Raw genomic sequence first — 22,642 nt, 5'->3', positions numbered from 1 at the left:
AAAATGTCGCACCGGTGTCGTTTTAGGTTGCTTCTCGGTGTCGATGTGTTGTGCCTTAGGCAGCGCAAATATCGTCAGGCAGGGCACAAGACTTCGTTATTCCGTCCGGGAAACGTGACGCAGAAAGGAGAAAAGTTTGGTTGCATAGATTTGAACGGGCATACTTCAGGCCGACGCTACCATCACTCTTTTGCGAGGTAAGTTTCTGAATGCTTGTTCTTGCTCTGTTAAATTCTGCGCGAGCTTGAGCGGTCACTTACGAAGAAATGCGTATTCCCTTCGCGACCGTCGTCCACGCTTTGTTCTGAGTAGGCATTGCGCGCAGCGCCGAGTTCGTCCCGTCGTAAGCTTTGGTTTGGATAAGAGGCCGTGTATTTGTCATGTGCGCGCTTAACTTCCAGCATCAATATCAGCGGCGTAGCATGTTCAGTCAGTTGTCGTAAGGGTTTCGTGACGCGAGAATTGTTCAACTGAATTCATGCTCGTTTTGGCCGACGGCAGCTTGCGTCTGACCATGTATCGTGTGCGTTCCGAGTGCGTGTACGCTCTTTTTGGCGTGAAGTCATGTTTTGTGTGTTAGCTACCCGGCCCCCGGGTGGTATTATAATCCCGTTGTTATGACATCGGAGTGATTTGCTGCGTAATATGGGCTTGGTCGGTGCGGCGCAAATTGAGGCTGTTGCGAGAAAAAAAAAATTGCGGCTAGGTAAAACAATTTAAGGTCAGCTAATATAGTGACCGCGCCGTTGACGTACGTTTGATGCGCAATTTCTGTTATCGCTTTATTAAATTCGCGCACGTTTGAATGAGCACTTCAAATGCATATTCGCACCGTAACGGCTGTACGCCCTTTCTTCCGTGTATGCACAGAGGAACGTTAATTACGACTTCCGTTTGCATTACACGTGATGCCGTACATTTGCAGTGTGCGCGCTTACTTCATCTTAGTAGTCAATGGCGCAGCGTATCCAGTCATTGCGATTTGAACCAAAACACACTGGGCGACTATATTATTTTCAGCAGACGTATTTTTGTCCAGCAAAGCGCTTGCTAAACGGGTTTAGTGTAGCGAGTTGAGCGGACGCGGCACTGAGCAGATGCGCGAACACGAATTTGACCATGCTACGGTAGAACAGTCACTAACTCCCTTCTGCAAGGCATTATTGCCTATATTTGCGGAGTGTTTGTGGCGCATCTCAAACTCGGTGGCGACATTTCTTTTCCCTTCTCAATAGGATTATTTCACGGATCAATTTGAGCAACGGATATTGGAGAAGCTTGGCGTTGAAAAAACTAAACCCAAATGCCACTCCCAACATTTTTTCTCACGGGAAGCCACGTCAGCAGCACAAGCCACCTGCACGACGTCATTACGGACGTTTGTTCCAATAAAACATCTATTTGCTGGCACCAATTCATTTTTGTGATTTATTGTTTTCTCTTGATAATCATCGTGACATTGGTCCTCTTTCGAATTTCTTTCGGGTGTATCCCTGTGTTAGTGCAATGTACAAATCTGCCAGAATATATCCCAGCACAAAACAATTCTGTCCAGGCGCCTCCATTAATAACGGCTGTAAACGACCGCGCCCGGTGAAAAAACGTATTGCATGATTAATTAGCTGCAGTAATTAGTTACATAATTTGTACCTAGAGGGACTGTAATTTCAGTTTACCCGATCGATTGATCGCAGTCTTCTCTGGCGCGTATTCCCAGAATTACAAGTCTGCGTTTTTCACTAGGTTCGCACATGAACGTACGGCCGCGAGTGTAGTTTAGTGTATCCGGCTGCGAAGTCGGGGAAGCAGGGGCTTTTCACGTCGCTGTACGTGCACACACGCACAACAGCATGTGTATGTTTTTAGTCTACTCACAGCAGCCTATAACGACATGAAGGTGAAGGAAACATTTCTACAAAAACGGCAATGCACTCTAAACTGCGCGTAATTAAGGTAGGCTGTAGGTCGTTAGTAAAAGCGGGCGCAGAGTGAACGCCGCTGAGGATACACAATTATCGCAAGAAAGGCGAGTGCAAGGACGCCAGCGCAGCGCTCGAACTACGGCATTTGCGAATGAAGCGCACTGTATACTGCCGCGAACCGTGCGCAAGACCTCTGTGCAGTGATTGCACGACCACAGTCACGCGAATGCAAGAAGGGAACTACCGTAACAGAGCAGTTTAAAATGTCCACGCTCGATCCTTTCGCATTCACGAGCTATCCTGAGGTGTTACAGAATGCCGCACACGTAAACAAAAACCGCGCTGTGCGTATGCGCCAGCGGCATCCGCCCCGCAAATATCCCCTTGTAGACAAAAATATAAAACAAAACACTATCACTCAGTGCCTGTTGGTAAAACGGGGCTCTAGAAATCCTATAAATGCTACCAAAGAGCGATTTCGGCGCGAAAACAAGAGCAAACTGCAGCGAGCGCCCTGAAGCGTAGCGAGGGCGTCTGCTCTCAAGTGGCCAACAAATATGGCGGCCCCGCCGCGGAGTTAAAGGGACGGCGGCGCCGCGGGTGAGGGGAGAGAAAAAAGAGGAGGGCAGCGGAGAAGGAGGGAGCAGTTGGCGCTACCTTAGTTCTTTCAGGGACCTTAACTTCATGGCCGGTGTCTGGTATCTTTGCATGGTCGTACTTGTAGGGAACTATATAAATGTTACTGCACGCTTATTTGGGTAAAGTTATTTGATACAACTTGTGGCGTAAGTTTAAGTTGTCGCCTTCTGTGCGATTGCTCAGCGGGGACAAGAGTATCACCGCTTCTGTTCAATCACGCTTGGAAGCCTCGATCGCGCTTGGGAAACCAGGATTGAGTTCGAGCAGGATCGGGCTCGATCGCGATTGAAACTGCCGCGTAGCAGCGCCCGATCTGGATTGAGCTCGATCTGGATCAACTCAATCGCGCTTGAAAGCGCCCGTGTGACCGGGGTATTACAGGAAAACTCTGCCGAAGCTGGACTTTCCAGCCGGCATTCATGTACGGGCCCAAGAGAAAGGCTGGATGTCAGCCGACTTAATGGTTGACCGGGTTCATACTGTCTGGGGACGAAAACCTGGCACCCTGTTTCTTCCATCTCTCCTCGTGCCGGACAGTTTTCGCAGCCACCTGGGAAAGCACGTAAGGCAGAAGCTAGAGGAGCTGCACGCCCAGATCGCCATCATCCCGAGTGGACTCACTTCCGCGCTGCAGCCCATTCACGTGTGTGTGAACAAGCCGTTCAAAGACGGTGTGTACTGCTTGTACAAAGACTGAATGGCCCACGGAGAGCACGCCTTGTACCGACCAGCAAGATTAAGAGGCCGTCCATCCAACTTGTGTGCTCCTGAGTCTTGGACGCATGGTGCTCGCTGTGCCAGCAGATTTGATATCCAAGAGCTTCAAGAAAACTGGAACCTCAAAGCGCAATTCGGAAGTGGCCAGTGACCGGGACGATTGGTCGAGCTTCTCGAACAAGGAGTGAAGCATTGAGAAACAAAGGCGAGTGTAGTGCAATAAAAGCGCTGCCTGTTAGCAAATAGCGTACGCATATAGTTACTGCAAATGTTAGGTTATCCAACGCCTTTTTCTTCTTTTTTTTTTTGCATTGCGGCCTTCTTCGACCATCCCGAAAATGTTTCAGAAAAATTACCCTGCATAATAAACACACCCCTAACTTTGCTTCGGTTTTAAGGAAATGAAAATGTGTATTCATTACACGAGTAAGCTTCACGGGGATTATCCGTTGGGCAATGTGCCTAACTAGAGAGGGAGCGAGCACCGAGTGCTGTGGGGGCTGGCAATGTGGCGAACAACCAAGCATAAGAGCCAGTGCACTTCTTCGTCATCGTCCGCTCTGTCGCATCACATAACACTCACCCACATAGGGGTAGCAGGTGCATCCTCACGGGTGTCAACATGGTCTCTGCAGACCTGTGGCCTGATGAGGGTCACAGTTGCACACACGACAATCTATATCACCCCCCCCCCCCCCCCCCCTGCCCCTCCACTCACCGGTGTGGCCGCCGGGGTCAGAGCCCCCGTTCTCCCCCCGCAGGGACAGCTGCCCGGAGTGCTGCGAGAGGCCGTCATCGCTGCGGAAGCGCGATGGATTCAAGGAAGACGCGAGGCGGCGGCGAAGCTTCTTCATCGCAAAGCATCCCGCCGGCCAGCCACCCTGGGGAGCTGCCGCTGTGTCCTCCCCGCTGCTTCTCTCCTACCGAACAGTCGGTGCCACTCCCCCCCGACAGCAGTCGCACACGCCACCCAGAAGCCACCTGCACTCGCCAATGCAAAAAAAGGCGTCGTTTTAGAGTCGAGGCACTCCTTTGCACGCTGCACTGTGGTTTCCATTAGGCTTGCACTTTCAAGCCTGCAGCCCTTGTGCAAAGTCTGGGCCCCAAGGTGCATATATTGTGAGCTAGTCAAACGCCAAGCCCCCTGCTATTCACAAACAAGCGCTACCCTTTGTTAGTATGGGCCAAAACCACTTTGTTCCATTGCCTCTATCAGGGCACTGTCCTGCAAGAAGTGTTTAAAAATTGGCAGACAATTTTCTAGTCCAGCAATAGGAAAGTTCAGCCCAGCTGCAGTCATCGGATGACACTGCGACAACATAGGGGCACCAACTCGTATACTCGTGAGGCGGCATGAAATTGCAGTACTCACTCGCCAACGTGCCACGACAGTGTAATTAGTGTCGCATAATGGCCGCCACGAGAGCAGTGTATCTTGATTTTACCTAATCGGCCAAACCGCTTCCGCTCACTGACTAGCCAGAGTCACTGTTAATTATTGATAGTGACGCTGGCTAGTCAGTGAGCAGAAGCGGTTTGGCCGATTAGGTAAAATCAAGACAGACTGCTCTCGTGGCGGCCGTCTCAGGGTAGAGGGGGGGATTTCACAACGCCTACAAGGCGCCTGCCTAAAGTTTTATTGGTATTACGTTACTCCTACAACGTTACATTTTATTGTGCTGATGTTTGTGCTGTCTCAGGAATAATATTACTTTTTGCTCTGTGCTCACTGCACAATACTTTTCTCTTGCTGTCACGAGCACACACTTGGCCCCATTATCTCCTGGTCGGTGAATATCTTTCAAGAAATCATTGCAACTGATTCTACGGTGCTCCCTCACTCACATACGATGACACCTGCCTTGACAACACCTGTCTTGGTTGTGTCCCTCCGCATAAATATAGCAACAGTGCTCTCCTTTGTTTCATTCTAGCAACACACATTGTCCTATCTACAATGCAATGGCACCGGTAACGCAGTCACTTCCGTGATAGAGGCACGAAAGCCCCAACTAAAGAACCTCCATTACATCCAAGTCTCCTCCGTACTGCTCCCATCTACCTGGGCAACGGACAGGCACAGTATAGCGGAGCTTTAGCCCCGACCTGCAAGGGTCACTGAAGTCAATCTACAAGTTGCGCTAAATCGATTAGCTCACCAAGTGTACGAAGATACCACTCTTATGCGTAGCTTCTCCAAATAAGGTGGGAAATTGCAAAAACGTTAAGGCTAGTGCCACACCCCCCTAACTATACCATGCAACTTACATAGGAAGTGGTTAGAATGTCTGGCATAAGCGACGTTTTCCCTGGCTGCCACTAGGTGGCGCTACTTGACCACACTTGGGGCGGTGGTATTGCTCTTCGAGGAAGCATGCGAGCTATGTACAAGCGGTTGCTTCAATGGCAACATTCGCATGGCCTTAAAAGGACAATATGTTTTTCAACAGAACATCAATACCGATCACGGGTCCCATGAAGAGATTTTGCTCAGTGGTCCGGAGCTGCAAAGGTCGCGGCCGTTTGGGAAAGCACGACTGATTTGACTGAAACTGACCAGACTGCTCGGTACGTGGTAGCGTTGTATTCAGTTGCTGCCTCACTTGCTTCCGGTTTATCGTGATGCAAATAGCAACTGCTATTGCTGTTTGCATCGCGTTTGATTAGCGATTTCTCAGCAATTAAGGCATCTTTCGGCACAAAATCAATGCTAAAATGGCTACGGGAAAGTCAGACCTTCATTTGAAACCAACTTGCTGGCTGCCTTCAGTGTCCCATTAACAGCCGTCGAGTAAAGAAACCCAGGGAGCACTGCTAAGCCAGCGACAACACTTAAACCAGTGTGCTCCACATTTTCCCTCCGAATAACAGGCCCACACAATTCGAAGCAGTTACAAGAAACAGCACATAACAACAAATCATGGTTGTCGCCATTCTCATCAGAGCGCATTAAACGCATCTCAGGGAGGCAAATTCACCAAAAGGTCCACACTAACAGCAATGCTGAGTCAAGCGACCATTGAAAAATGAAAATGACAACATGGAACATGATCAAATAAAGTTGCTATACACGACACAACAAAAAAGCTCGTCACAAGCTCCACATAGGCCCCTTGTTATACGCTCTAGTCCAATTCCCACAGTAGGCAATGTCGTCTTCTAGCATCCGATGTTCGTCAAAGCATACCCAATTTATATCATGTACGACAAAGTGCTTTCCAGATTTTCTGAACATTATGCCATAAACAACTAAACGAGGTACAGTATAATTGACACATTAATGATCAATTGCTGCAATCTGTTTCCCAAGCTTTAGCTGTAAAGCTGTCCCAAGCAATGCTGGAAGGTCAAGTGGCAAGTAGGGTACAAGGCCGCTCCAAAGGCATTCTGAAGACCTTCCAACCAATTATCTATCGACTGGCACATTAAATATCTACGAGGGGCACTTGTAAGTAAGCGTTCAACTGCCAGCTGAAAGTTGCTGTGCAGCACAAGCATTAGTTGAGCTTTAGCTTTGTTAGACCGTGCATTAAGGCGATTTAGCTACACGAATGGATTCTGCAAGTCCCAGATAAGCACATGACAGGAAGCCAGGTGTTGTTCTGTAGCTCCCACCATGCCTCGACTCCCATAGCAGATCAGTACAGCCAAAGTGGGAAAAAATTCTGTCCCCGTGCAAATGTGGGGCCCACCTCAATCGACACCCTAAAAGTGGGATGCATCCTACTTAATAGCAATTTCCCACTACTTTGCGTCCAGCCCAACAGCAAAAGCACCATTTGCACTGTGCTTGCAACCTTCTGTACTTGTGCCTCTGCATTTAAAGTGAGCCTGCAGGTTGGGGTGCACCTTGGTTTCGAGGCAAAGTTTTGCTGCTAGAAGCATCTTCGAATAAAATCCCCCTCAAACAGCATTGCCTACGGTTACCCTCAGTGAACCAGTTAGTTGTTTACCACCTAAGGATATTTCCCTTTCCGTCTAGACATGCCTGCTTTGTTCTCAGGACACAAAACTGGTTGCTGGTTGAAGTGGAACATTGGGCGGTCTAGGTGGCTTTACAGGATTCAAAACTGAACACTTTGGGAGCCTTACGAGAAAACAAATCTGTCTTGTATACTAGACCCCACACACCATGTCTCTGAAGCATCACCATGTGTGGTAAGTGAAAAAAAAAAAAACTGGTAATCTTCGTTTTGTTAATTTGTTACATTGCTCGCAATACTATGTCAGGTATGCCAGAATCTGTTCTTATGATTAAAGGTGTAACCACAAGTAGCAACAGCGACGGGCGATGGCTAAAACGTAACTCAATGGGTGGTACAGCAAACAGATAGAGCGGGCAACCGTGATGAGCGAAAAAAATCTATACATTGACGCCAGGACCTTCCGTCACTGTCGCTCACTTGTAAGCTGCTTCTGGCTGGCCAAACGCGAGTGACAGCGACAGCCCGTCATTGTCGTCGCCTCTGGTGGCTAGTGTATAAATTTTCTCACTCGTCACTATCACCCACAATATCTGTTTGCTGTACCCACTGAGTTACGTTTTATGCATCGCTCGTCACTGCCGGTGCAAATGATTACCCTTTAACGCGAACATACACAACTTCCCGCACACTTTTCTAACATCACTGGGACGCAACTCGAACTTAGCCATCATCATCATCATCATCATCACCAGCCTATCTACGCCCACTGCAGGGGAAAGGCCTCTCCCATTATTCTCCAATTACCTCGGTCCTGTGCCAACTGTGACCAATTTATCCCCGCAAACTTCTTGATCTCATCTGCCCATCTAACTTTCTGCCGCCCCCTGCAACGCTTGCCTTCTCTAGGGATCCACTCTGTTACCCTTAATGACCACCGGTTATCTTGCCTTCGCATTACATGCCCTGCCCACGTCCATTTCTTCTTCTTAATTTCTACTAATATGTCTTTAACACCAGTTTGCTCCCTGACCCACTCCGCTCTCTTCTCGTCCCTTAATGTTACACCTATCATTTTCCGCTCCATTGCCCGCTGAGTCGTTCTCGATTTAAGTTGAACCCTCTTGGTGAGCCTTGCCCGCTGAGTCGTTCTCAATTTAAGTTGAACCCTCTTGGTGAGCCTCCAAGTTTCTGCCCCGTAGGTGAGTACCGGTAAGATGCAGCTGTCATACACTTTCTTCTTCAGCGACAATGGTAGGCTGCTATTCATTATCTGAGAATGTCTGCCATATGCACCCCACCTCATTCTGATCCTTCTAATTATCTCTGCCTCATGGTTGGGATCTGGGGTCACAACTTGGCCTAAGTAGATATATTCGCTTACCACTTCTACTGCCTCACCACCTATCTCAAACTGCTTTGCTGTCCCGAGGTTATTGATCATTACTTTAGATCAGTGCATCAGAACTTAGCCAGTGCAGGCTAAAAAGAAACTTTCCCTGCTGTCTCACACTCCACCAAACGCACTTTCATTTTTACCGAAAACCTAAACCAAGCTTGCTCCCTGCATTGCATGCCACATCACTCAGAAGAATCCAAAAACATGCAATGAGGTGAGTTTTACAACTTACCAATTAAATAAAACAGGCGTTCCTCGCAAGCTGTTGCTTTTATGCTACTACTACATACCAATCGTGCTGAATTGTGTTTCTATACATCCATTTACAAGCACAATAGAGAACATTAGGAGAAAAGTGGAGCTGTTTACAACAGCGCAGAGGAGTAGGACATGTCAGCTAAAAATGTTTGAATGTGCCAGAAACGCGACAGTTGCCACACAATGACAGGAAGCCTGTCACTGAAACTCTACACATGCAGTGTTGCTAAACATTCAAGATCACCATCACAGTTTACTGAACACAGGAAACTTCACTGACGACCGAGCGCCTTGCAATACGCGAGCCTGTCTCAACCACACCCACTTTTTCGTCTTATCAGCCTAGCCTTCAACGGCGACAGGAAATGTTTACGCGGCGCCACGAGGGCTCTTCGATTATCAGCCTCTGGTCTCGCCACGGACTCTGCGAGAAGCAATCTGTCATTCGCTTTCCAAATTTATTCCTACTGGGAGGGGGGTCCTCGGACTACACGTGTGAACCCGAAACTGATAACCAAAGAACCCCGTTCTGTCCGAATATAATCATGCGCGTGGTTCACACGTGTACACGGAATATGAATTCCTTGTTTTACAGCGCTTATGGACACACCCATTTCTTGTTCCCTCATAAAAAAAAAAAGATTTCGTGCGCCCATGAAACTATCCCGCACAAGCCGGTGGCATCGTGCTTGAACGCCCTACCGTGTGAAAAAGTTTTTAAGATGTCAGAATATTTTCACGTTACTACACGTGGCTCTAGCCACCATAACTTGTGGGATTAGAGCTTGTAAAACCGAATAAAACACCCTGCGAAGCAGCGGCTCACCAAAAGCAGCAGTGACTTTGAAAGAACAAGCAATAATTTGTAGATTCGGAAGCATCAAACGAAGCAATGCGTCTCTAGTCGAGATCGCGCAAATGAATTGAAATCAAATAAAACAATCGCAAGCACTGTCGCATAGCACTGTATGAGCCAAAGCGCCTGAACAACGGTTGACTCTCGTTTATGTTACAACGGAGGGAAAACAAACATTAGCAAAAGCGTCTCACTGGGCATACCGACCTGGTGAGCGCGGAACTGGGAGGTGGTCGCCAAATGTAAATAAATATTTCTTCCCAGCTATGAACGCGGCTCTTCTACACACGCCGAACGTAGTGCACACGCACAAATGTGCTGCTGTAGCGATCACCAACGCTCGCTGGATTGAAAGAAAGTGGGCGCGAACTCAAGAGGCGAGCGTCCGTGGAACAGTCGAATTTGACGTGAGTCATGCCGCCGCGCCGACAGGACGGCGGGCAAGCACCTGAGCCCGTGAAAAACGCTCTTATTTTACGTATGCTCGCACGACAAGCGTCACCTATTACTAGGGTCGGGTCAGTTTATCGTTTCCGTCGTTTTCCAACCAACAGTCACGAATCACGAAGCGAAATATCGCGAGAAAAAGCGAAAAAATTAGGCCTCACCTGTCACGCAACGATTTCATTCCCAGTCGATCCCATCATGCCTTGCGCTGCCACCTGCGACGTCATGTGACAAAACAAAACCAGAAGCGCGTTGTTTTGAACAAATTTTCTACGCTTTTTTTCGTTTTATGAGTAATATTTTGCTCATTTTACCGCTTCAAAGCAACTAAATTTGGCGTGGCTCTGCAGTATCAGGCCTCCGTTTCAAATCCAGCCTGCGAAAGAACAACGCGCAGCAGACGATCCTGGCTGCGTCAAACCTGCGGCCACACAAAATCTGTAGCTGTCCAAGTGCGGGCAAGAATCAATCGCGTTAGTCACCGGGTTTCCACAGCGGAATCTGTAGAATGAGTCAAGACAGCGCAGCCGCTGAAACCCAGCTTAGCGACCGCTCACAACGCCGAAGCAAAATGAGGCGCCTCGATGCTGAACATTCCGACGAACCCCTGGAAAACATCCCCCAAGCACTTCATGAGCCTGTAGTGTACGAGGGACAAGAAGCATTCCAGGTAACGAACATAATTTAAGCGGGAAAAAGTCCTTATTCACAAAAACTTATTTAACATGTTTATTTAGGAGGCAACATCCAAGGAAGAGGACGAACATCTCCGCAATGGCGAGGACAACCCGGACTGTGCCATCACCGAACTTTACGAGAAGGTCAACAAAACGCTGTCTGATCTACAGGAACGCAGGCGCGAGGAAGAACTTCGCGCACCCAAAATTCGGGAAGCGTTTCTCGCCAAGGTATGCACGTATGTCATTCTACTCGTTGCAAAAAGCTCGGTAGCGTATATCCTCAAACATGAAGTTGTAGGGCTAGATGTATCACATGACTCGAATGATTTGCACGCGAAAAATATCTGCGAAGTAATATTTAGTATTTCTTTTCACATCGCCAGCACTTTTTGTGAAAGTGACCGAATATTTTATTTCATCGCGTGACCAATAATAGATGGGGCACGTCGGCCAAAATCTTCGCATTAATCCTAGTTGGTGTGTCAATACAGCGAGTGGCAGATGAGCTTAAACGTTTTTAAATGAGGTTAGAGCACAGGTTAGAGCATAAACACAGAGTGAAGTTTGGGGAAAGTTTCCTTCAAGAAAGGAGTGACGCTGCCTTGGCGACGGTGGCCACGTTACCAGGGTATAGGCGGTATTCGTTGAAAAAATTTCCGCCCCTTCCCGCGAGGGGAACACGAGTAAATGCAGAGCATTGGGGCCTCAGTACTGGTTGAAGGCAGTGTTGCTTGCATCGCTTCTTCCGTGATGCTGGAGTAGAAGACACGAGTAAACGTGGGAGCGAGCGTCAACCAAGGAAGGAAGGAGCAACGCAGTGACTGAAGCACGAGCAACCGCTAGCCGCTTTATATTTGCAGCGCGCGCAGTAGAGGGAGAGCAGTACAGGGGGGAGAGCGCGCATGCGCAAGCAGCGCGCGCCCTTCCACGCCCCACCGCGCTGCTATCAAGCACGTGTTACGCCGAGACCACCACGACGGAGCCAACGGGCTGACTACGACGCATGCGCGCGCCAGCTGCTGTTGAGAGAGAGGAGGGAAGAAGGAGAGGCGCACCTGCTGCGGACGCGGAGCTGTGGACGCCGTCCGACGCAGGAAGAGGCGAGGCTAAGAAATGCTCTGCATTTAAAAATTTAGCGGTCAATTTCTTCGCTTGGCAACACTAGAAACGGTCACAGACATGGCCGATGCGCCACAGACACGGCGCGGCTTGGGACACTGCGCCCGCATGCCGAAGGAAAAAAAAAGCACCAGCGTGCGTCATCTGCTCCGTTCGAATCCGATTTTAAACGGCGGCGTCAACAGAGATGTTCTCAACGGTCTCGAGGCAATACTTTGTGTTCACTGAGGTAGAGTTTGTAACGTGAAACACAGTCACGTGTTTCACAGCCGTGCTTAGCATGGACAAGTACCGCCATCCTGCGGAGCCCGACGTAATGAGTGACGGCGCACTGGAGGAGAAAAGGGGTGCCTGATCTGCGGGCCGTGCGCACAATGTCGCCTCGCAACAGACGCTTGGCAACAGATATGGCGGCGCACACTTGGCTGCCTGCATGCATTCCACGCCCTTGAATACCGGCTATATGTCAAGTCGAAGCATGGCTCTCGCCTTCTGCCTCTGCGCAGGGCATGACAAGTTGAAGCAAGGTGTGCGGCGCTGTGCGCATCTGGCAGAGCATCAGGTTCGCGAGGGAGACGAACCGAACGAGATGCTCACGCATTGGGGGCTTCATTTTCCTTTGACGTTCAGAATGGTTCCGAGACCTATTATAGCAGACAGTGGGATTTAATGGGGAGGATTGCATGAGCAACGGGCATATATAGTTGACACAAGGGGTTCCTCGGCGTAGCTATCAAGTCAAAAAGCTTTGTACGTCGTCGGCGGCACGGGAGGGGGGAACTCATTATCGCAGAGAGTTGGGGTTGTGGCGAAGGTTTTTTATTTATTCAATGGTGCATGCTTGAGAGTCCAAACAGGGGTGGCAAGTAACGTACAAAAGCCACTTCTGTAACGAGACAAGTACAACAAAAATATGAATTGCGAAGACTACAAAAGGAGGAGGGGGAGGTACCTTTATTGTGGCATGAAGACTCTACGTAAAGTGGGGGAACTGGGAGTAGAAGGGGGGGGGGGGGGGGAGTATCTTGGGGCATCTTAAAGGCGGACATTTCGACCCAAAACAGGTGGGCTCCTTGAAAAGGCTGGAGAGGTCACGTGGGCTGAGGAGAGCAGGCTCACGACTCTAAACTGCTAGCGCTAGGCAGCTTTTTAGAGAAAAGTGCAATTAAAGCCAGCATGGGGGGTTAGGCAGAATAAACAGCACGAATTGTGAAGCAGGAAGATTCAATGCGGGGGAAACATTGCATCCAACAATAACGGGGCGTCAGCTCGAGGGAGTGGCTAATTAAAAGTACGCTTCTAAGTTTTCTACAGATGAAAGAGCCGTGCAGACGGATAGGGAATTCAAATGTTAAAATGAAAAGTTGGAATTAATATTAGCGGGTTAGAGATTATCGCACAATTTGAATCGTACTCGTAGGTCATAGCATAGAACGTAGAGGAATATCATGGTGCCTGCCTATCTCCAAAAGGGAATTTCTCCTGACGTACAAGCGTTTGGACCGATTATTACCCTCTCGTGAGGAATTCGGCGAGGCATCACCGTCTCGTATTTACTTTTGTCTCGTATATAATAGCCGTGTTATATATACAATGATAAATCGGTATCTCTGACCCCGGGAGGTATAAATTTGCAGCTGGAAAGGCCGCACAGTGCAATCGGCATTCATCTTGAAGACAGGGCGAGTATGGGTTCATTCATCGGACGTGTCAATATCACGATGGCCAAGAAGCCATAATAATCATCGTCGAGTCGGGGTTTAGTGGAAAGGCTGGATGTATGCGCGCGCTTTGGGCTGTGAGAGGAGACTAATGTTTCAAGATGCTGTGCGTGTGCGTGCGTGCGTGCGTGTGTAATGACACGCCTTTCTGCTGTCACCATTGTCTATGTTCCTTCGAAAAACAAATTTACTCTGAGCTTTTCTTTTCTTTCTTTTCCCTTTTCTTTGACGCAAGATGGCCGAAGCTTTCGACAGCAGCCTGGAAAAAGCCCGGGCCCGCTGGGACGCTCAGCAGAGCGACATCGGCGAGCTCGTGAGCGAGATCGAGCAAGTGATGCAGTGCATTGAAGAGCAGCGGGCGAAGCGAGAGACCCTCAAGAGGACCATCGCGAGTGCCTGGGAGGCCCTGGCATGAGCGTCGACGTGCCGGTTCGGGGGAAGCCTCCTTCGGACGTTGACATTTGTTCAGTATTGACGTTTGAATTCAGTGTTCAGTGTTGAAGTTGATGTTCGTTCAATGTTGAAGTTGATGTGTGTTCAATGCTCGATATTGAAGTTGATGTTTGCTAAATGTTGAAGTTGATGTGTGTTCGATGTTCAGTGTTGAAGTTGATGTTTGCTCAGTGTTCAATGTTGAAGTTGATGTTTGTTCAATGTTCAATAAAGTTGACGGCCTTTCTCCGAAATTTTAACTTCCTGCGTGACCTAGTTATTCATCACCGCAGACAAGGGAATAAATAGGCAGGGGACCATCACTTTACTTATCAAGGATATATCGTGCCGGTACGTATACGTTTTTTGTATACAGTAAGTCCCCGTTATATATAACACAGTAACGCTGTCCCGAGTACTGTGCTACATATTACACAGTACTCGGGACAGCGTACAGCTTCGTTACAAGCGATAATTGGCTGGAAGCAGCTATTCTGAATGCACTGCAGCGGGGGCCATTAAACACTTCGAATAAAGCGAAATTTCTAACAAAGCGATTTCGTTATAACTACCGTTTATGGGATGTCTTTCAAGAGCCATAAGGAGTATCCTCAACTTACTGGTCTCACGATTCATCCATCACAGCTGTGATCTGCATCGACTCAACGGGTTCCTGCTGCACACCTTAAGCTCGTATATGCATTCCCGTCTTCACGGAGACTATATCTCATGAAACTCGACTGAAGCCACAAAATCCGCGTTAGAGAAAAAATCATGCACCCCTCCGTCTAACGACGATGATGGTTGAACGCGAAGCTTTCTCGCAATGGGTTCTTTGGTTGGCCAATCCCACACACACTGCGAGTATGTGCTACTCTGGAGGTACTTTCTCGAGAGAGAAAGAAACGTTCATTGTCAGAGCATTTACGGCGTTGCAGGAGGGGTTCCCTCTTTATGAGAATCCATGAGCTGCCTTTAACACCGGCTGCCTTCTCGGTGAGCAGGAGCTGGTCCGAGAGGCATGCAGGGGCTCGACAGCAATGTCCACCACTGCTCTTGAGGATTTGGGATGCTGGGAAGGGGGGGGGGGGGGGGTGCTTGTTTTTTCTACACTCTAAGATAATATGTCTGAGTGTACCAGGTTCTTGGCAGTGCGTATACATTTCGCTGGAGATTGGGTGGGGAATATCCGGTGTAGCCTAATTGGATGCGGGAAGGTGTTGGTTTGGAGGAGATTTCGTGAGATTTCGTGAGGTTGCAGACGCGAATTGTAATTTGCAGACGCGCGTACATCCAAGGCGGTTGTAGCGACGGAGAAGGGTGCTGGTAATGCAGAGGCAGAAGGTCTCGCACTTCAGTGGATGAGCTGAGTGCTAATGGGTGACCTTGCTGCCGTGCTACAGATCGCAGTTGAGCGCGAAGGAGCTCCTGCGCGCCAAGAGCAAGTGGTGCCAGTCGTCGTAGTTTGCTTCATCTACAGGCACGCAACTCCAAGTGAGGTAGCGGCTGTCGCATGGTGTGCACGTTATCGTGACCTTTGCTACCCCATTTCACACCACGCGATCGGGCGTAGAATGCTTATCAGCAAAAAAAATTTCTGCGTTTGGACAACAGTAACTAAATAAAACAAATCTCATTATTACGGCTTCCGCCATTTTATTGCGGATGTCACACTCTTCATACCCCACACGTTGAAATAAAGAGAGTAACCACATGAAATTTAACTATGCTCATTTAATGCAATGCCTGCACAAGGTGCCCGTGCGTGCAGTATATCACGGGCGCAGATTTCCACCACGCGATCTGCGGATTTTTTCCCAGTTTACAACTTCATCTGGCACTAAATACCATCATAATCAACACCAATAGAAACGTTAATAACATTTGAAGACAAAATACAACCTTGTTGAATTTGAAACAACTTGCCTTTGGGAACTCACTCAGCTACATTCCAACCCCAGAAGGCGTTTTTTAACCTGAGCAATGCAACAAATACAAAAAATTTACAAATTTCGCGCTGCAGTGACGTAATATGGGCAGGAGTGATTTAGTACAGGCCAGCACTAAAACGTAGTTATGAGGGTGTTAACTGCACGTAACAATTGAAATGATAGCATCAATGGAACTAGATGCTCCCTACAATCGCGCAGCCATGTTGATTGGCTGTGTCTTAGGTCGTTTGACGCCAATCGTAAAAAGATCCCGTGATGCCGTAGAGAAATCGCCGGAAAGTTGGTTGGGAGTGGCCGCTGCTTCATGTTTTATTTCATATCTCGATTATTCTGTTTGCGATAAGATTGTTATCATTGTTATCGGGAAAATGCAGTCTGTTAACCCTCCCCGCCCCTCCTCCCCGAAAAAAATCCTGGCTACGCGACTGGTGGGAACTGTTCTTTGTCGCCCGCCGTGCACGTGCCTGCCTCCCTTTCGCGATCACGACCCGGACGGCGTGATTCGTGAACGCCGTCGAGCCTTGCGCTCGCATGGTTTGGGAGTCCCCAAATAAACGGCTGTGCTTCAGCACTACTGCCTACTGTGTTCTCGTATCGGCGAACCTCGCTGGGCTGTCGTAGACTCGGGAGCCCGCGTGGTTGCCACGCCGGGAGCTAGCGTGGTGGCTTACGCCGGAGTACTGGCTAGGTCGCCCCCCGAAGAACCCCACATTATCCCTTAAATGTTGTATTATTCCGTGGTATGTTAAAAGAGGTATAGGTTTCTACACTCCCTCCGAGGCCTGGTCGGCAAGTTTTCGGGCCTTTTGGTGGGCAAATTATTCCTTTTCTAGAATACCCACGGCAACTAACGGGTGTGCACTCCGTACGCCTAACGCTTGTGTTTGGACTTTACTGCGCGAATCAGCACCTGCTGGTTTTTAGATGCGACGCTGAGAGGAGCATCTCTTGCCGGCGGCCCTGTCCTTCCTGCGTCGTCGTCGTCCGCGTCCGCACAGCTGCGTCTCTCCTCCGCTCACCCCCTCTCCTCTCTCCGATAGCGAACACTCTCGCCCAACATCTGCGGGCGCGTGGCGCAGCGCACTCTCACTCCGCCGGTGGGCGGCGCTGCGCGCGGCGCAAGCGCGCTGTGCGCATGTGCAGCGCCCTCTCTCTCCGCGGTCTCCTCTCCTTCGGGCGCGCTGCCCATATAAGCGGAGTGCCGCGCTCTGGCCGGTCTCTCAGTCGACGGTCGTCCGCGCTACGCTTGCTCTCTCTCTCTCTCTCTCCCTCTCTCTCTCTCTCTCTCTCTCTCTCTCATTACCCGACGATTGCTCACGCAATTCGAGTAATCGACCCAACGGAAACGCACAATGGAACCCCCTTCAGCGTCGCATGACACCAGGGTTCCCGCAAGGGGAGGTGGGCGTAATTTTTTTGAGTGGGTACCGGTTTGAGGTGTTGAACCCTCAAGATGTGACGTTAGCCTAACGTCCTAAACCTCTAAATGGGACGTTAGGCCTAACGTCTTGTGGCTAACAGCCTTACGGCACGCAGAGCAACGCCATTCTCATCCTATGTCGGCCTGTCGGTAACGGCTACCGACGTCGCCACAACATGACGTTAGGCCTACTTGCGTCGCGCTGTCGCACGCCCGCGTAACTTTCCTCTGCGGCACATCAACCTTTAGTGGAGGGGGCGTGACGGAGCTGCCGCCAAGCTCCTCAGGGAGGCGTTTTAATTTTGCTACACTTCACCTACAGTCATCATCTTTAGAGAAAGTTGGGTTTCCTGCACGCTGATAGGGTGGCCCCACCAACTTTCCGCCTCCTCTCGCAACATCAGCCACAAAGAAACGGCGCCCTCGTCTGGACACCCGCCCACTGTGCATTGACGAGCAATAATTTTGCCCATCACCAGAGTCCCTAGGACTCTGCCATCACCAAGCCTGCGCACTGTCCTCCCAGGCCCCAGAGGAACAAGCGGAGTCCACACCATTGGTTCATTTCAGGACATTATACAGTACTATCGACTCGACAAACAACCATTCCCTGAACCTCACTCCAAGCTGTCCAAATCAGAAGAAACGACTCTTCGTTCCATCCAACTTTCCCACTCAGCTTCCCGCCCAATGCACTTTTCGCTCTAAGCCTGGCACACTAGTCCACATTCTATTAGAGTGTGCGCATAACCCCGACCTCCCACCCTTACCTTCCCCCCTCCCCCTCCATGAGCTGTGGGAGAACCTGATTACCCGCGACCACCTGGACGTCCACAACTACTGACATCTAGGGCATCGTTCGCCCGGTCATCACCTGGATTCCTGGACTAGGGAACCACTCCTACTTTATGACTCGTTGAAATTTCTTACATACTACCACTACTACTCGAATTACAGGCACCATCAATATAACACTAAAGCTTCGCTTTAAAAAAACTACGGGTGGCGATTCTGGCTGATGAATTGGCGTCTGCGCTAGCAGGGCGACTGCTGTCGGGGTCAGATTACTGGCGAACACATCAAAATCCACTTCCCCCCTCCTGTGTCCCCCCCCACCTCCGCAACTGCCTCCTCGCCGTTGTGTCCTCTTTCGCCGATGCTTCATACGGGCAACGTCGACGCCGGGTCTTTGCAAAACGAAACTACAGTAAATCCGCGTTATAGAGATGTCGCTTTATTCAAATTACCGCTTTATTGGAAAGTTTTCTACGGTACCAACAACAGCGCAGCAAGAGAACATCACCCACTTCAGCGAAGTACCACTTATAACAAAGTTTACCCTCCACGATGCTTCGTTACAACGAAGGTTTATTGCATACTACTGCAGTAAAAAAATTCAGTTTATCCGCAGCCTAAAATAGCGGTAGCGGGCATAGTAATGGTTCCTCCACAACTTACAACTCTGACAGTCTCCCCCACGCGTATGTAACAGCTGACAGCACTCGTTAACACATGTGGGAGTATTTGCACAGACTTTGTCTTGAAGGTCGCTGTGTACCGTACAAGTTAGCTAAAGGAACAGCACCACGGGACAAGGGAAAAAATAGGACATATGGCTTAATTGGCAACGCCGCCAACCGTGTAATACTGCGCGAAAGCACCACGAGTTTCTGCTTGCAAACATTTTTCGTTGCGGGTGTGCGTACTGTGCACGAGGTGTCGGAAAGGGCTGTCCAGATGCGAGTGTCTTCAGAAGTTCTTCCCTAGGGTGAATATGATGGCTACATGAGCGGGAAACTGTCATTTCCTAACCGTTCACACGATCTTGGTGTGGGCACATAACCCAGCCCTTGTACCTTTATCACCCCCTGTCCCCTAGCTGTGGGAGAATTAATTCGGGGGAACTTGACTCGTACGCCGGACTTGTATGTCCAGTAACTCCTGGTGTCTAGGCCTGATACAGCCCGGTCGCCCCATGGTCTCCTGGAAGGAAGGACCACTTTTGCATAATTAGGCTCGAAACATCAACCTAACCTAGAGGAGCACACCACACACACACACAACGCCGTGCAGTAGGAGGCCGTGCTGCGCACCTGTTCCGCTGAAGATCAAAAGGCCCTAGACCGAACAGCAAGGGAGGCCGCAGTTCTCATGTGGTCGGCCGAGCCCTTGCAACAGGTCTCTCTCTCACTGTCTCTCTCTGATGGCGAGCGCATTTGTGCGCGTTCATTTGTGCGCACTTGAGCGCATTTGTGCGCGCCGCTGGATGAAAGGCGCACTCACGTGCGCTCTCATCCAGCGGCCGTGGCGCTGCATTGCTCCAACACGAAAGCATTAGTAAGCTCGGTAAGTTGAACATCCGTTATAGTGGTCAAGAGATGGCACACGAAGTGGCCGACGGCTTGAATAAAAACAGGTCAAAGGGTCGATGCTCGAATGGCGCCATCTCAGGGAAGTTGCTGTAAGAGAAGCAAATCGAGTTGAAAAGAAAATTAGGTAAATTTATGTCAGGGTGGCAAGGTTGCCAGGTCCTCAGAAGAAAAAATCGCCGGAAAATTGCGGAAAGTAGCCAGAAAAGTCGCCACCTTGAAGTGAATGTTTAAAGAAAAGGTGCCATTTTCAGCGAGGCGATGCTAGTAAGCACATTTTGATTACCTTTGCAGAAAAAAAACGCGCAAATGTCGATGCAGAAAACCGAAAACCATATCAAATTTTATTTGCTTGCTGTGGTGCGGTAAAACGACAGCGGATCACTACTGATTACAAAAAAAAAGTTAAAATAGGCAGGTTTAGGGGAAGCATTAAAAAAATAATGACTTCAAAAGGGTGTTTGCTGCACGCCATGTTTTACCACATTCCCAGCTTCTTAACAATCCCGTGCCTATTATACAACGTCATGAACACTTCCCACCACTCTGCTTGGCATCTCAAGCTCCCGCAACTACTTAAATCTTATACTTTTAACATGACATTGCTTGAAGGCTTTGAGGCTATTCATACGAAATCAGGCGCAGTATATCAAAAAGAGCACAGTAAATTTTGATTTCTTCCTGTAGTAGCGCTGTACGGTGGTGTGTGAATTGTTTAGACTAATATAGATTTTGCCAGACAACCACCAACTGCCTAAACGCTTGTTCTGTTTGTTCAGATTGTCTCAACCACTGAAATGCAACGAAAGGAAGTGTAAGGCCCCTTTTGTGGAAAGCGGGGCATCGGAAGGGCCCGGAAATACATAAAATTACCAGTGCTCAAAGGAGCCAGAAAGTAGCCAAGTAGCCACACTGAAATTTTTGTCGCCGCTAGTCTCGAAAAATCGCCAGTTCAGCGTCAAATCGCCAGACCTGACAACCCTTCTGGGTGGAATTCGAACCCGCGGGACCTATACGGAATACGAAGCCAGCATGAATCACATCACCACCACAGATCGACGACTTGGGCTGAATGAAGGTCGACCTGATTTCTAAGTATACACGTGGGCTATGAGTCGCGCCAAAGTGGAGGGGTTTCGGATTAATTTTGACGACATGGGGATCTTTAACGTGCTCTGAAATCTCAACACCCGGGCGTTTTCGCTTTTTGCCTACACCTGAAAAGCAGCCGTCGCAGCCGTGGTCTAACTTGGGCTCCGCAGCACAGCGCCTTAGACACTGAACCACTGCGGCGGGCTAGAGGTCGACATAGGTACGTCTTCATGACTAATTTCAGTGCGCTAATCTTGGAAGTAGCAGTTAGGCAAGTGCAATATGGCTATACGAATGCGGGGATGTGCCAGCCTAACGTCAACCACCGCTAGCACGCACGACGTGTATATGAACCGTGCACTAGTTGTTTGGAAAGGTTTTGCCTAGTAAATACCTAGAAAAGAAAGCCCCCCCCCCCCCCCCCATAAAACTTGTAAGATAATTGGTCTAGAGATTGGGGGGTGGGGGTGGCGCTATTCGGATCACAAAATGGCGGCGATCGCGAGAAAAGCACTGCAACCGGCATTACCGAACATTCCCATTCACTTTGTCTGAACACTTTGGCATCCAAAAAGCCCTAAAGACGCTTCGGAATGACTGAAAGTAGAGGGGGCGCTTGCCCGGTAATGTACAGAAATGCGAAATTCCCGGAAAATGCTGGGAGGGGGCGGGGGGGGGGGGGGGGGAGGGCGCTTGATCGGCATTTACTTCCTCTCAGGATGGCCATTATCAAAGGCACATGATGGCGAAAGTTGTTTGCCGCAGCCAGAAAGTATAAATTTACACTTTTTTTGATTGATTGATTGATTGATTGATTGATTGATTGATTGATTGATTGATTGATTGATTGATTGATTGATTGATTGATTGATTGATTGATTGCTATTGGTTTCCCCTTTGTAGCGGGGTGATGACATGTCATCTTACCAAAAAAGACTAATATACATATGTTTTACACTTTTGGTTCAATACTAGCGCTGCTTAGGGCAGGCACAAAAAGCTTATTAGGCACAAAATACTTTTTTTTTCTGTTACAAGTGGTAACTGTCCTAGGCAATATTCCCCTCTCTGCTTTTCGTCCACCAGCATTCTAATCTTCTTTTCGCCCCCTCGACAGCCTTGAAGTTAACTTCTTCTGTGATACCCTTAAATCCTAGGGCTTCTGGAAGCCCAATATTCCATTCATGTAGATTTGGATGGATACCCTCATGTAGATTTGGATGGATAACAGTATGTGCCGCATAGTTTGTTTCTTTTCCGCAGACCACGCACACCCCATCATTTTGTGAATACTTCCCCACAAAACTCTTAGTTTGCAGGCAACCTGCTCTAGCCTCAAAAAGCAAAGCACTGCCCTGGGAATTATCGTAGAAATTTTCCTTTCTGATGTTCAATTTCTCAGCCCTGTACATCTCTAACGACGTTTTAGCTTACACTTTTTCCCTCCATTTATTCGTTTCAATCTGCCTTGCCTCTTTTAAGTGCGAATGCACTTTATAAGCGACCCTGAATTCCGTTGACCGCCGTCCGTCCACATAGCAACAGCTGCGGGTGCGCGCGCTCCTCGTCTTCCTTGGCAACGGGGGGAGATGGGCGCGCGCTGCCTGGCCGCTGACATGGCACATACCCACGTGGGGGATTGGCCAGGAATCGGGCGTGAGAAGGGCTAATGCACCCGCTTAAAGGAGTACTGACA

At 49.2% G+C, this 22,642-nt stretch overlaps 2 protein-coding genes across 4 annotated transcripts in view; one reads left to right on the top strand and one right to left on the bottom strand.

The window, feature by feature from the left end:
* LOC144153947 (cyclin-dependent kinase 16-like) overlaps positions 1–10,442 on the bottom strand; it is a 145,008-nt gene extending 134,566 nt beyond the window's left edge. Inside the window, exons 1-2 of one of the 3 annotated variants that reach the window (XM_077685728.1) lie at positions 10,323–10,442; positions 3,997–4,259 (exon numbers count right to left, since the gene is read on the bottom strand). In XM_077685728.1, the coding sequence (XP_077541854.1) occupies positions 3,997–4,132 (136 nt within the window). In that variant the 5' untranslated portion in view covers positions 4,133–4,259; positions 10,323–10,442. Of the gene's footprint in view, positions 1–3,996; positions 4,260–9,921; positions 10,279–10,322 lie in introns of those variants that run through there. The other 2 variants (XM_077685726.1, XM_077685727.1) reach the window with 2 other exon arrangements.
* Positions 10,443–10,579: 137 nt separating this feature from the next.
* LOC144153948 (uncharacterized) lies at positions 10,580–14,346 on the top strand. Its single transcript, XM_077685733.1, has 3 exons — positions 10,580–10,831; positions 10,899–11,069; positions 13,917–14,346. The coding sequence occupies exons 1-3, from the start codon at positions 10,670–10,672 to the stop codon at positions 14,094–14,096; spliced, it is 513 nt and encodes a 170-aa protein (XP_077541859.1). The 5' UTR covers positions 10,580–10,669; the 3' UTR covers positions 14,097–14,346.
* The last annotated feature ends 8,296 nt before the right edge of the window (positions 14,347–22,642 follow it).

The sequence above is a fragment of the Haemaphysalis longicornis genome, unplaced genomic scaffold (assembly GCF_048455015.1).
Source record: "Haemaphysalis longicornis isolate Haplotype H1 unplaced genomic scaffold, Haemaphysalis longicornis Haplotype H1 scaffold_9, whole genome shotgun sequence".
Lineage (NCBI taxonomy): Eukaryota > Metazoa > Arthropoda > Arachnida > Ixodida > Ixodidae > Haemaphysalis > Haemaphysalis longicornis.
The sequence above is the reverse complement of the archived record's forward strand: the minus strand, read 5'-3'. Positions and strand labels throughout refer to the sequence as shown.